The sequence below is a fragment of the Oryzias melastigma genome, linkage group LG2 (assembly GCF_002922805.2).
Source record: "Oryzias melastigma strain HK-1 linkage group LG2, ASM292280v2, whole genome shotgun sequence".
Taxonomy (NCBI): Eukaryota; Metazoa; Chordata; class Actinopteri; order Beloniformes; family Adrianichthyidae; genus Oryzias; species Oryzias melastigma.
In genome coordinates, this window is record NC_050513.1 from 19488955 (window position 1) to 19504516 (window position 15562).

Below are 15562 nucleotides of genomic sequence, written 5' to 3' on the forward strand. Positions count from 1 at the left end.
TTAACACGGCTGGGAATTAGCATAGTCACACTAACTTTAGTTTTAGCTGAATCGATCTGTGATTTTTCACATTTTTAACAAGGTTTGAAAACTAGCGTAGCCACAGTTAAGCTCGTTTTAGCGGTACCAAATTTTTTTATGTGTTATTAACATGGCTGAGAATTAGCATAGTCACAGTAACTTTAGTTTGAGCTCTATCAATCTGATTTTTTACATGTTGCAAACAAGGATTCGGAGCTACAAGTATAAAGACGATGCTAATTTGGCTAACTCCTAACATGCTTAACGTGTTGAGAGACTTATTGACGGTCTACCTCATAATTCAGTGCGCCCTTCAGTACAGAAAATATAGTAAGTAAAAAACATTTATTTTTAGCTCAATACATCAACAGAAAAGTGTTGTGAAACTAAAGGTCAAACAGAATTAACCCAAAAACATCTATTTTAGTCCCATATTTTGCTCAGTATTTGATGTGTGCATTATAGGAGAATATTGAAACAACAAAACCGAAACCGTTTCTTACTTTTATAGGAGCTCCTACTTCATGAATTTGACAAATTCATCAAAATTAAATTGTTGCTCTCCTTGCAGGTTTATTTAGACAAATATGTTTTTTTAATTTAGTCAAAGTGTCAGACTGCAGAGATAAAAGACTCATGAAACCCGACTCTCCATGCTTTTATTCTGGATCATTTTGGGGCATAAAAGAACCAATCAATGGATTCTATCACCGTTTTTGAAAGGAATTCTGAAATTACTCCAAATAATACAAATATGTAAAAAATGTTCATTTAAAAAAGGCGATGAGTGTTATTAATAAGTATGTTTTAAATCACTGCAGTCGAGTAAACTTTCAAGGTGAAGCTCTTCTTTATGATAAAAGAATAACATTCATCAGAACAATTTCCTTTGACTTCTTGTTTTAAAGGCTTATGTTAAAACAAACAAAAACAAAGATAAACAATTTCTCTTTTTCTGCGTTTACTCCGACTGCAGTAACACTGATCAATATTTTGACTAGGTTTGCAGACCTTGACAGCGCAGGATGGCGTGACGAGCGTCTGGGCTGATGTCGGCGTCCAGGAAGGCGCACTCCTCCTTCAGGTGACACGTGAGGCACTGCCGCTGGAACAAGCCAAACGTGGACACACTGGAGAGGAACACGGAATGAAACCAGGACGAAATGAGCCGGAGGTTAAAGAAGCGATGCATGATGGGAGTGATGGGGAAGAGGTCCGTCACCTGTACAGGTGTCTTTGCTGTGTGGCGTTCTCCGTACTCAGGAAGTATCTGTTAGAGAGGAGAGAGGAAGCAGAGCATCTTAAGTAGGACAAGGTCAGGCCGCCATTATACATCCTCCTGTTCTTATCGCTGCGTTTGAGGCTGCAGACAAAAACCAACGCATTCCATCGTCGCTACGGGAGACAATAATATACCAAGATTTAGATTTCCTCTCTTAAGGGAATTAACTATTTTTATTTTAAAAGATTTTTAGAAAAATAGTCAACAAAATGTGTTTATTTTGATTATGCAGCCCGTTTATCATAAAAAAAAATAAAAAAAAGTAACAAAAAAATATTTTTTTTCTTTTCATGCCTTAATTAGAAGGAAAACAAACAGTTTTAACAAAAAAGTCTAAATTACTGAAATAAATGTACTTTAAAGACAAAAAAACTGAATATGTATTCATTAAGAACGACATTTTTATAAAAATAAATATTTAATACCATTAATTTACATGTAAAACTAAGAAATATCTTTAATCCAGTTTATCTGACAGAGCTTTAAACTATTTGCAGCCATTCTACGGTTTTAAGGTCTGCTAACCAGCATCTGCTTGACGTGCCCAGGTCGCCATGGAAACACTGGGGTGCATTTTCCCCCCAGCTGTGGAACAACATCCCTCCTGAGCTGCGCATGACATCAGCAAACAGCTTTAAAGAAAAATCTTTTTCAAGTCGCTGTAAATACTCGGTCGTTGGTGGATTTTATTTTTACTCACTTGTTTATTTTTTATTTGCCTTTCATGAGTTTTATTGCCCCTCTTTGATTGTATTCTATTGTTTAGCACTTTGGTGCCCAGATGGTGTCGTTCAGGGCCATGTCGATAAAGTTATGCCATTCAATCCCAGTATGGTGGTCAAAAAAATTAAAAATCCACTTATAAAACCAAAGGACGTCAATTTGAAAAATTCAAAGGAAGTTTTAGAATTATTATGGGATGGCCTAACAGCTTTTGTGGTAAATTGATAAATTTGGTGATTTACGCTTTTTTGGTAAAAAAAAATTTCACACGCATGTCACCAGAAGTCTACAACCACAACCACAATGTAGTTGACCTTAGACCTCAGGAAGAAGCCACCATCTTGAATTGATTAAAAAAAATAAGGTTGTAGATTTTGAACGGCGTCAGCTTGGCGAGCTCACAAAAGTGGCGTTTCCCTGTTGCTCATGTTTTTTACCAAAATATTGTGAAAAATTTACGACAAACTGTTGGGTTAAGCTGAACGAAAAAAATATAAACTTCGATGTGGGCGTTGTCAACAAAAACATCCGTTGCTAAGGAAATCAACAAATTTACTTTTATCGATTCTCATAAAAATCACGTAGACCTATTTGTCACCCCCATGCGATAAAAAAATTAAATGGTTGCTATGGAGACAAACCACCAGAAAAGCCACCATTTGAAAAAAAGTGTTTTTTTTCATAAGTTTGTCTTGAGGGGGGTAGCTACACTGCTCTCAGCCTTCATTTTTAATGTGTTCTTGCTAGTCCTACTTTTTTTTTTTTTTATCATATTTTTTTGTCCCAGGTGCCTTAATAAAAGTAGGTGGAGCCTGCTAGCCCCTGACGTCCAACAGGTTTGATTGACAGATTTAGTGTGGCATGGTTTTTAAGTGGTGGGGGTGTGTACTTCTAATAAGATCACTCCTGATTGGAGAGAGGGATTGCCATTGAAACATAGACTCAGACCGACTTGATCCTGATGACGCCATGGATATTTCCCAGATAGACTCAATGTTTTGTACTTTATTTTGGCTTACATGACATTGTTGTTTTCATCGTATGCCAGGATTCTGGTCACCTCCCAGTGTCCTGATGTCAAGTGTCGGACTTCATCCTGTTTGCTGTTGAACTGAGAGAAAGACACTGTTAGAGAACGGTGAATCCGGAGCTTTCTACGCCTTTGTGAGTGGAATTTTAACTAAATAAGAAGTAAAATCTTGACAAACGTGTCTTCATCTATGCTAGCACAATGTCAAGCAAATTGGCTGAAAAAACAAGGGAAAAAAAGGAGATTTCGTTTGAATTCCAGACAGCCTGATGGGTTCTTTTTTCTTAGAAAAGCAGCAGGTAATAAGAACGTCCTAGAAGGGATAAAGATCTGCGCCCGCAATCATAAAATCACCTCGCTACCCTCTGAGAAATAAATCCTTCCCTGGCTGTAAGACTTATTACATGGATATTTTCTGCTGCGATAACAGCAGCCAGAGGCAGCGGCGTGCTGAGGATGAGGAAGAAGAGCCGAGGAGTCCGCTTCCACTCACCTGTTTGGTGAACATGGTGATGTGGTGGAAATCTCCTTGACCTCCCTGTCTGACGGGCAGCGCCAGGAAGAACCTGCTCCGGTCGGTGGAGAACAGGGGCTCCTGTGTCTGCGGGCGAGGAAGAAAGGGCTCATGGGAGAAAATGTTGCATGCATGAACGCTTTTTGCTGCAGAGAAAGAGGAGCACGGTGCTCCACTGCAACACGTCTTTCAACAGTTTCAGCTTCCTTCAAGAAAAATCTGGTATTCTGACCGACCGTATCGTTAGAATTACTCATTTTTAAGAATAATCTTGATAAAAATCAACAAGACAATTGTTTGTTTGCCATTTTCAACACTTCCCAACCAACACCAAACAGCAAAAGACTAAAGTAGTCTCACAAATACTACTATACCATTAAAGTTAATGTACTATGGTGCAAATACTACTGTTTTCTGGCACTCAGAACACTAATAAATGTTCGTACCATCACTACTACATACTGACACTGCTATCCTGTAGGACAGACCATAATATGCAGATACAAAAACTCAGATATACTCTTGTACAAAAGGCCGTTACAACACAGTTCCGTAGACACTGCTCTAGTCACACTCAGAACACTTATAAACATTTGTACCATGGCCAACACACATTTAGAAAAACACACACTTCTATCCTCTAGTACAGACCATAATATACAGAAACATAGATATACGCTCCTACAAATACTGTTATGCTTGTTTGACACAATTTCGCTGACACTGTTTCAATGCAAGAAAACATTTGCTCAGACAAGAAGACAAAGTTCGTTTTTTTCGAGAAAACAAGACAATATCTTGTTATAACGAGAAAACAAAGTTCGTTTTTGAGAGGGGAAGATAACGTCTCGTATACCAAGATAATAACTCACTATAACGAGATAGTGTCTCGCTATACAGAGAGAATGTCTCACTACAAAGAGATAATGTCTTGCTACAACAAGAGAGTGTCTCGCTATAACGAGGTACTGTCTCGTTACAACGAGATAGTGTCTCGATACAAGATAGTGTCTCGCTATAGCGAGATAATGTCTCGCTATAACGAGAGTGTGTTTCGCTAGAACGAGACAATGTCTCGCTACAACAAGATAGTGTCTCGCTATAGCGAGATAATGTCTCGCTATAACGAGATAGTGTCTCGAGACGAGACAATGTCTCGCTAAGATAGCGTCTCGCTATAACAAGATACTGTCTCGCTATAACGAGAGTGTGTTTCGCTACGAGACAATGTCTCGCTACAACAAGACAGTGTCTCGCTATAACGAGGTACTGTCTCGTTATTACGAGACAATGTTTCGTTACAACGAGACAGTGTCTCGAGACGAGACAATGTCTCGCTAAGATAGTGTCTCGCTATAACAAGATACTGTCTCGCTACAACGAGATAGTGTCTCGCTTTAACGAGATACTGTCTCCCTACAATGATATAGTGTCTCGCTAAGATAGTGTCTCGCTATAACAAGATAGTGTTTCGCTATAACGAGTGTATCTCGCTACAACGAGATAGTGTTTTGCTACGAGATAATGTCTCGCTATAATGAGACAATATCTCGCTACGAGACAATGTCTCGCTACAACAAAATAGTGTTTCGCTACAAGATTGTGTCTCACTATAATGAGATATTGTCTCGTTACAACGAGACAATGTCTCGCTGTAATATCTTGTTCTAACGAGAATACAAACTTCGTTTTCTCATGATATCAAGATAACTGAAAGTCTTGCACACTCAGACGGCGAGACTTTAATTGTTTTAAGTCTTCGTTATATTTTGAGAGGCGTAGATCCATTAATAAATCAAAAATAGACTAAAAAAAAAAACTTTTAAGGAGTGTTTTTCTGTTGATTTTGTTGTTAACCACAAAACAAAGAGACTTGATAGAAACCCTCCTTTTCTCGTTATAACGAGATATTATCTTGTTATTACAAGAAAATGATTAAGAAAAAAAGTGGGGCAGGTCGTTTTTGGCTTTCATACTACACCTAATAAACATCTGAACAAACACTATTATGTCACAAACAAACTGATTAATCCCCACTGTATACTTCTAGTATATAAAATAAGATGACATGACAAATGAAACATTTTCCACAACTATAATGGTTTCTAAATGTGAATCACAAAGGATGACCCCAGTCACTATATTTATGAAACAGCTATTTTTAAAAAAGAAGCTCACGTTAAACCAAAAGAAGCAGAAACACTCGTTTCAATGTTTTTCCAACTTTTCTTTTTTGATTATTGGATTTGATTCTTCATATACTTCACATCTTCAGTTCAGACGATTGTGCCCTGCATACTGAACACTCACCTGTCTGGATAACCACGTCTCTGAAGACTCCTCGTGTCTCTAAGGAAGAGAACAGAAAGTGAAAGTTCAACTTCTGTGATATTAAGATAAATAGGACATCCAAAAAATAGGTTTACAGCTTGTATCTATCAACACTGGGGGTGATTTGAAGCTTCAATCAGCACCTGCAGACAGGCTCCTACGGTGGTGTCGCACACCGTCAGCAGAGAGGAGTTCTGGGCCCGGTTGAGCCAGCGCACGGCGAGGTGAGTGTCGCTGATCCATTTCACCATGGTGATGTAGAAATCCCTGCAAAAGCCACCGGGGGATTTAAGTCTCCTGGTTGGGTTGGCGCTTCAATAAGCCGCCGTGTTTAGTTACCGATGTCTGAGCTGATCTGGAGGCTGCAGCTCTAGAGTGTGAGTCGCACCAAACAGGTTGACCACGGACAGTTTGACCGACGGGTTCGTCTGACCGGCCTGAAGGGGTCAAGATAGCAGGTTTATTAGAAACACCTTTTGGTCCTGGAAATCAATCATTGCTGTGGTTTTTATTTCATTTTTTCTGCTTAATTATGCTTTAAAACCGAGACATTCTCAACACTCAATTTTTATTTATTTTGAGCCTGGCATTTGTTTATATATTTAACCAACCTGGCTACCAAAGACATTTTAATGCGCTTAAACTTAAGGGCAAATCCAGTCAAAACATCAGCTATTAGCCTAACATTTCCACTCTAATAAGCTTGGAAATAAACAAAATGTATCTTTCAGTTCAAAAAAGTATTACAAACGGACTTAAAAGCAAAAATAACATCTTTACTACATTTTATTGCTATTTTTTTCATGAAAAGTGTGGTAAAATAGGTAGAGTTTTATTTTAAATTAAAATAAAATCAAAATCTCGCTAGTTTTAAGACCACTGTTGGGTTGAAAGTGGGAAAAGTATGTTTCCTGATGTCATTTTTTGGCTTTATTACCGTTGAGAGTCCTACTGGTGATTGGTTAGAGCAGTAGTCCCTAACCTTTAAGCTCCATACACACCAGGCATGTGTGGCGAGTTCAAGGACACGCTGAACATGGATTTTTGAATGTGCACACGGTGTTCACACTAGATTAGCCCATAAACTTACAGTTGGAAGAGGCTTAATTTGAAATGTTGAAGTGGTTCAAATCCTCAGAATCTCGCTCCAGGCTTATTCTTTCACAGCTCTATTCCGATACATGAAAGACTTGGTGTCATAATTAAGGCCAGTTATTTAATTTCTCTAACATCATCAATTTTCAACTGATTGAAACTTATTGGGGTTCAGATAAAAGACCAAAAGTTCATTTAAGGTCAATCGGTATCTTAAAAAAAAGGAACTTTTTACTTGACATTTATGTTAATCCGCTTATTTTATTTACATTAATGAAATTAAATTAGCTGTATGCACAAAAGTCATTTACCACATTTAATGTTAAGTAACAAACACATCAGTAAATGGCATCCTCACCATGGGGTACGGGTACTGCAGGCCTCGAGGGTAGGTGCTGCCGGTGAACTGCGGGATCCCCATTTTGGGCACCAGAGAGTCATTGATGGTGAGGAAGGCCAGACGTTCACTATCAGGTGACCACCAGTGAGCCAGGTGGGAGTTCAGGATCTCCTCTGAATATTAAAAAAATAATCAGTTCAAATATATTTGTAGACTATAAATGCCGTCATCTAAACATGCTTCCCTGCTTGTGGAAGCAGTTCTTTAGTTCTTTTTAGCAGTTCTCTATGTGGCACTAAAGACATAAAAAATCCATAAAAAAACATCAACTTTAGTGACATTTTGATGTATTGCTACTGCCCTATCAATTTGTGAATAATTTTTAGTCCAATATTTCTGGCTGAACTCATTGTCGTAACAACAAACTAAATCATTTTTCACTAAAACAATAATTTGTTATTTTTGTTTTCAATAAATACTGATAAACAGCAACGTCATAAGTTTTATATTTTATTAGCTGAAGACGACATCAAGAGATAGCATAAGCCGTTTTCATGAAATAACCTCAGAACTTGTTGCCACGAGACTAAAACGGATGTTTGCCCGCCATGACCACATAACTTGTTATTACGAGATAACAGACATTTTCTGTCGAGATAATGACAACTTGTTTTCATGAGAGAAAAGTTGTTTCGAGATTACGACAACTTGACACGAGATGACAACAGTGACATAACTAGTTAGGAGATTTTAAATTTTATGGAAATAATGACAAAACTTGTTATAAGATAAAATTCCAAAATTGCCATGAGATAACAGATGTTTCTCGAGATACCTTAATTTGTTACCATAAGCTAACAGTTGCGTTTTTTAAGTAACAAAAACTTGTCACGGCATAACCGTTATTTCATTGAGATGATTACTCGATAGATCGCAACTGTTTTTTTTTTTTTAATAACGACATATCCCATCAGGAGACAACAATTATTTTTTTAAGTAACAACTTGTCACGAGATAACCACGGATGTTGTCTTAAGATAATGACATAATTAGTTGCAAGAAGAAACAGTTTTATTGAAATAACAATAGATAGATAAAAGATTAAACGACAACTCGTCATAAAAGAAAAGTTTTTTTATTGTGTTATAACTTATCGCCATGAGATAATAGTTGCTTCTAGAGATGACGACATAACTTGACGACATATTACGAGATTACATTGTTTTTCTCTAGATCAACATAATTTGGCACAAGATTACATATTTTATTAAGATAATAGCATCATTTGTCACGAGAAAGTCAACGAAAACTTGAATGTTTTTTTATTATTCTCCAGTTAAAGAATTAAATGTTTTCCATGATCCAAGGAAAACAAAAGGCCTTTTCTCAAGTCCTTCGTTTACTAGGGGGAAAAAAAACTTTGCTATAATTTCGATTCTATTATCATGAAACAAGAGCTGTTCCTGATAGCAAATTAAAAAAAAAAAAATAAGTTGTTATAGTAAGAAAACAAGCTAAACATACAAGTTTCCTGATCATCAACGTGCTGTGTGTGTTTCATAGTCGCGCGTCTCTTATTGAGAAACAGTTTTTATTATAAACGACCAAATTTAAAGAGATGATATGTCAACAGATGGCCGTCTCCAACAGAAACAGTCCATGATCGTGAAAAACTCTGCGCTAAAGACGTAAATCCTATATAGTTTACAGCTAAAGAAACCCTGTTTAGCCATCACTACTTCACCTGTGAGGTGAATATGAACCAATCATCAAGAAATAAGGGTTTCTTTTAGAAAAACTTTTCAAGATGCACCGTATCCTGTTTGTCCTGTATTAAGTAAACCTGGTGTCATTGGAGACATTCATGGGAAATTATTTGTTTACCAATGTATACCATTCATGTCACATTTCTATAGAGACTAACACATGAATATTGGTAACAAATAAAGATTTCTACTCCAAAATGATCACTTATTGTAAACCTACAATACGACGATGATTGTAGAACTTTACAAACTAGAACATTTTACCCAAACCCGGCTGGTTATACATGATGCCACTGTTTTTTGAAAACCAACACGTCTCAAAAAGAGGACTTGACATCAGTATTCACACCCACCTTCATACAACCAGTCGGCCAGACCATTGAAAATGACTTCCTCCATCCCAGAAGAGGTGATTCTGAGGGAATTGCTCCGCACATCTGACTGGTAATATATGTTGTTCTCAAAGATGTAGATCTGACAGGAAAGAGAAAGTCTGAATGAACACTCCTACACTTGAGTGTTTTGTTTTCTTTGATGAAGTGATGAAGTCTTCAAGGTTGTGCGTCCATGTTTGAGGCTTTTACCTGTGGGTTCTCTCCACATTACATGAGCTAATGCTAAACTCCTAAAGCCATCCTCGTCTCTGACTTTCTGCCAACTCAATCTGCTGGATTATGTGACTTGGCTGCAGCAGAGCCCCCCAAACAAGGCTCAACACGCATCTTTACCCGAGCAGAACCGGACATTTTCTATGACCCGTCGAGAGCAATAACATTTCACCCTATTTAATGATTGAGTGAACATTGTCTAGAATTTACATAACCCATTAAAGCGCTTAACAGCTGCTTCCCTAAGATCCCCACCGACACCCCATGAAACTATCAACTGTTTTATTTCAAACTTCCTGGTCAAGACCATTGAACTTTTTACTTTCTATGATGATGTACAGCACAATTTATCTCTTTAAACTCTCTAAAAACAATTTTAAATTGCTTGAGAAAAATGGCTTAAATCAGCAGACTACCATTTATTACTTGTTTATCTTAAAATGTATTGCTTTCGGTGCAAGGTAGCTACAGATAAACGTATGAAATATCACATTTGGAGTTACCCAAGGTCTTTGCTAGGCCCCCTAACTTTTAACCTTTACAAAGCTGCCTATTATTTGTGTTTGGGGAAAAAAGGGATTATCCGAATGTTTGCAGATGACTCACTATTCTATCTTATACAAAGTTGTTACCAGGAAAGTCTTTTTCTTTCATTTGTTAGTTCTGGTTCACTAAAGTGCTTCTCAGTACAAAAAAAAACTAAGAATAAGAATATTTATTCAATATTTACCCTTGAGTAAACTTCAAAATTTAACTGAAAAACATGGTGAACATGATAATGATTTTTCAATTAATCTATGAGTGAAAACATTTTTAAATTTTTTGGTTGAGCATCTTCTTTACCCTCATTAATAGTATCTTCCTGTCGTCTATTAGTGGACGTATTTGACACTGGGGTTCAAGGCTAATCATTTGTAATGTTTCAGAGCAAAAGTCTAAATGTTGCATTCTTAGAGTGCTTTCGCCTGAATCGCATTATGCAAACTGAGAAAAACCTAAAGCACAGCACAGATTCAAATGGAGTGTATTAGGAGCAGCCACATCCAGGCAGCAGATCCCTCCGGAGCGGCGGAGCAGCATGGACTCATGGAAACAATCAAAGTGAGACAAAGAAAATGAGCCTGGATCAGCCTTACCAGCTGGTGTCCTTGTCTGCCCCAGGATGCATGTTGAAGCAGCGCGTTCTTTACCTCTGGAGGGTTGAGCTCCCATACTTCCCTGGTAAACAAACAAACAACCGACCGACCGCCATCTGTTTTTTTTTTTTTTATTTCTGAGATGCCAACACTGATGGGAGTGGGCAGCGAATCAAACTGGCTTACCTTGTGTAGATGTTGTACACGCTGTACGACGCCGTGTACGAGTGTCTGTACACCTGTAACGAGAGCACAGGAATTCAGGAGAGGCAAGCGCCGACTCATATCTCAATACAGGCTTCACTCGTTCATTATAAGAGTTACGTTGTAAAAATAACCTGCAATGGTCAAAATCCACATCGACAGCCTAAATTCTAGGTTTGAAGGCAATAGAACCCCTCATCAGTACACACTTTTTGTACTTCTTTTAGACAGGAATAAACACGTCCACCCTTTTCCCTTTTGGTTAAACTCTCAAACAGTTGGAATTGTCATAGAAAAATACATGTAATATTGTAGAATGAAAAAGATCTGATTGCAATCGAGGATTTATGCAGATTTGAAAGGCTAAACACATTCTGTACTTTACTACATTGATTGATTGGTTGAAAATAACATTTTCAGGGAGTTGGGCATACCAGTCTTCATGTATTTTCCTGTCTGAAGGTCTTTTTCTATGCGCCATACCCTTAAAAAGGAGCCTGGAAAGGACGAATCGTTCTGATTTCCAACATTTGATCCCTTTGATTAACGTTTGATGAGAACTTCCAACAGAAAAATCAATGTTTTCCCTTCAGAGGGGTGTTCATCTGCTTGGTTTTAAAACTTCTCAAGAACCGATGTGAAGACTGGATCGTATGGATGGATCTCAACAGAAAAGGTTGACCGTATGCAAAGAAACCGTCCACGTTAAAGGCTCATTCTTTGGCTTGTATAAATCAAGGGGTTTTTATTGGAGCAGTGTTGCCTTTGAAAGGAGACAGTTAAAGTGATTTAGACGCCTCATCAGGCTGCCTTTAAAGCACCTTCCAGGAGAGATGGTTCAGACTTGAACCATTCATGAGACAGCATGGGAAGTCCTAAGGACGGTGGAAGTTCATCAATTCAAATTACCCCACATTGGTAGTGCATGGACCACCAAAACTTGGACATTTCTTTTTTAATCAGACATCCATTCCAAGGAGACCCTCAAAACTACAGATGCTTTTAATTTGAAAATCCTCAGAGCGTTTTCTGCTGCACACAAGACATTTTCCCAGATTTCTCCACACCTCTGCATGGATCCGTATTTGCAAACAAATGTAAAAATCAATGAGAAGCCTCCACTGAGGGTTATTGTTAGCGGACACAAATATCCTGAGAAACGTTTTGACTACACACACACAAACACACACACACACACGTGTGAAAAAAAGTAACTCTGTGCTCGTTGGGTGAAGGTGAGAAATGTGTTTGTGTTCAGTCCATTAATCCAAGTATTCATGTTTTTTTTATCAGCTTTGGGCAAGCTCGGTTCTGCCTCCGACTGGAAATTATCCAATGCATCAACGTTAATCTTTTCGAGTCAATTCCAGTTTTGTTGCTTTTCAGAGCCGAAATAAAGGTGGAAATGACGCGTTGGAGAGAAAAAAACAAAACAAAACCCATGAATACAAAACAATCACACCCCAAACTCAAAGTTAAAGACATCTTAATGACTTTGAGACAACACCACAGAGATTTTCTCATTGAAGATTATTGGTTGTAAGGTGCTAAAGTCTGTTGGTGTGAACTCACCGGCTTTACATTGTAGGCGAAGAGGGCATACTTAAGGTCAGCAGACAGAGAGTACTTCGCCACTTTGAAGTCCACCTGCAAAAAGCAACAAGAGATTATTTTTTAAATTACTGAAACACAAACAAAAAAACAGGGGAAACGATGTATTTATTGATTAGTTCAAACAAACCCTGATTGAAGTTGGCATCATCTGACTATTTTGATGTAAAAGTGGTCGGTGAAGCTCTCTAGCTAACAAGATCAGATTGAGTTCATTGTTAAAGGAACAAAGGCGAAAGGAAACATTGAACTGAGGATTTATAGTCCAGGTCATTCCAGATCAATATAAGGCAATTCAGTTCGTAATTCTCGATTTATGGCTCTAGAATGAACCAAAAGTCAAGACCCAGGTCTGCAGATACACATGACATCAACACTTATCCAGAGAGAAAGGATGATTTGAGAGGAAAATAAACCATTTTTGTTAGAAAAGGATAAACTTTCCTTCAATGCAAACCGACTCAGGAACAAACTTCTATTTAACCAAAATGTTTTACTTTTCTCAAATGTAAACAGTTTGTCTTATGTAGATTCAGGCTGCGACTACTGATCGTGTTCACACTGGACAAGTGGGGAGGGGCTTCTTGTTTTTTTTTCTGCTTACTAGTGCATGCTGGCCACCTACAGTACTGACTTCTTGTTTAAGCATGACTTTTTAAAGTTATAAAACCTTTATGTATTTCTGAGCGCTGGCAGCTTTGCGCTAACGCAGCTGAAGGGCGACTATTCATGACATCGAGTATTGGCGCCGTCTGAATTTGAAGACACCTGCGTTCCAAAGTTATCTGTTTGAAAGGAAAATGTATGGAGCTAAATAACCAATATTATCTGGGCAATTTTATTTTAAAACCAAATAAAATAAAATAAAAAAATATATATATGTCCGAAGCTTTTTGCAATTCTAAGATAAAAGTAACCATTTTCGGCTTCAAATAATCAATTTTCTAAACTTTTTTTTAAACTTTCAACTCTTTTTTTAATTACATTTATTTTAGAATGGCAAAAAGTTTCAGACATTTTACATTTTTTTGTCCAAACACCAACATATTTTTTTTCAAGTTGTTTTAATGAATTTCAAATAATATTGGCCCTAATTTAGCTCTATATAAATGTAGGCGTAGGTGGAAGCCTTAGGGGTAAGGGAATAATTCGGATTCAGCCTTGGACTCATAATCTGACTGGGCACAAATTGGAATTATTAGTTTCTTCGCCACGATCAATTTTCAAACGTTTGGCATTTTCGTTTTGTACGTAGAGGCCGAAAACATTTGTGGGAAAAAAACGTATGTGGAGACGTGGGAATTCGAGAGTTTGGAATGTGCGTTTACAAAGTCTTTAATAGAAAGAGATCGCTTGAACACGTATTAGCAAAATTGATGTGAACGTAGCTGTAATTCAAAGAACATCAACACTGGGGCTGCAATGTTAAAGGACTAAAGTAATAGTAATACATTGTTTGCTTCTGTGGTTCTGTATCCATGTTATAGTCTGTATTCAGAATATTTCTTGGGTTTTTATACTCTTCTTTGGCCCAATATGAACCGGCTATGTTCATATAAGAAATGATGATTAGAGACATGAAACACAATGCGTAAGTGGAAAACATATTGGGTTCATATGTTTGTAAATCTGACTCCAAAAGAGTCTGTTGTCACCAGTTTCCATCTGTTACCAAATTTATTAATTTTCCAGTTTATTTCTGACAATGAGGTCAAGGGGAAAAAAGGCGATGCGTGAATGAGCCAGCTCAAGACGATATTAAAGGTTAATTTGATTTTTGAAAATGTTATTCAATAACTGTTTGAGCTTTATAATGCCCTCCATGATTTGGTACGTAGAAAAAAAAAGTATTGCAGTCGGTTTGTAGTGATGGTGGTTTCTAAAATAGTGACTATCTGAAAGGCACCTCTGCTGGGGTTTTTTTTTTGGCTTGCATGGTTTAACAAGCTCACCTAATCCTCATCAAATCCTGTTATGCAAAGTATTCCACAAGATTCAAGGAAACATGTGTGCCCCGACAAAACGGTCCGCCGTGTGGGAGCGATGACGACCACACGGGCGTGCTGGTTTGTCTTGGAACATCGGGATTATGGAGCAGCAACAGGATTATACTGATGCAACTCTGGAAATGGGTACATTTAACATCCTTATGCTGAAAAATAACATTTTTTGGTAGATTTAACCAAAGAGCAGATACAAATGCAGAATTCTGTATTCATGGAATTAAAGAAGTAGAATATTTAAAACTGGGAGATTTAGTTATGCCATCTTAGACTTTTACATTAAAAATAATCTTCACAACTACACCAACTTTCAATTATTTCACTCATTAATGTATATTTTTTTAATATTGCTAATCAGATTCTCTTTCTTTGAAGTGGGCTCCAAAATGAAGATGGTTTTATACCACCTCTTTGGTTTTGATACCACTGCATTTCTGATAATGCACACCTGATCTAGCATTATCAATTCATTTATGGACTTCACAAAAGCAACCATCCGACAGGATCAGGCCTTCGCATACCCCATTAATTTATGAAAATGGACAACTATAGCACTCATGTGGTAAAACATTCTGATTTTGATAAGGTGGACCTTAAAACACAATAATGTACATCAGGGGTGTCAAACTCAATCGCACAAGGGAACAAATCCAAAACGCACCTTAGGTCGCAGGCCGAACAGGATAAACAATTATTGAACACTCTAAAACTATATTTTAAAAACTGTAACTTTTTAACATATGAACTAGATATATAGCATTACCTGCTTTAAGGCTAATGTGAATGCTGCCTTGCCTTGCCTTGCCTTGCCTGTAAGATGAATTTGGCCGCTAAAGATGCTAATGCTAACATCTGAAGATGCTGAAATTGATTGCTAAAATGCTGAAGCTGATACCTG

The 15562-nt window shown here is 37.6% G+C and overlaps 1 protein-coding gene across 4 annotated transcripts in view; it reads right to left on the reverse strand.

The window, feature by feature from the left end:
- LOC112156608 (inactive dipeptidyl peptidase 10) overlaps positions 1-15562 on the reverse strand; it is a 122633-nt gene that overhangs the window by 43108 nt on the left and 63963 nt on the right. For all 4 annotated transcript variants that reach the window (XM_024288844.2, XM_024288845.2, XM_024288841.2 and 1 more), the window contains exons 5-16: positions 12623-12697; positions 11033-11085; positions 10847-10928; positions 9456-9576; positions 7355-7509; positions 6241-6338; positions 6045-6168; positions 5881-5919; positions 3550-3657; positions 3046-3137; positions 1244-1291; positions 1033-1151 (exon numbers count right to left, since the gene is read on the reverse strand). In XM_024288844.2, the coding sequence (XP_024144612.1) occupies positions 1033-1151; positions 1244-1291; positions 3046-3137; positions 3550-3657; positions 5881-5919; positions 6045-6168; positions 6241-6338; positions 7355-7509; positions 9456-9576; positions 10847-10928; positions 11033-11085; positions 12623-12697 (1114 nt within the window). The remainder of the gene's footprint in view (positions 1-1032; positions 1152-1243; positions 1292-3045; positions 3138-3549; positions 3658-5880; positions 5920-6044; positions 6169-6240; positions 6339-7354; positions 7510-9455; positions 9577-10846; positions 10929-11032; positions 11086-12622; positions 12698-15562) is intronic.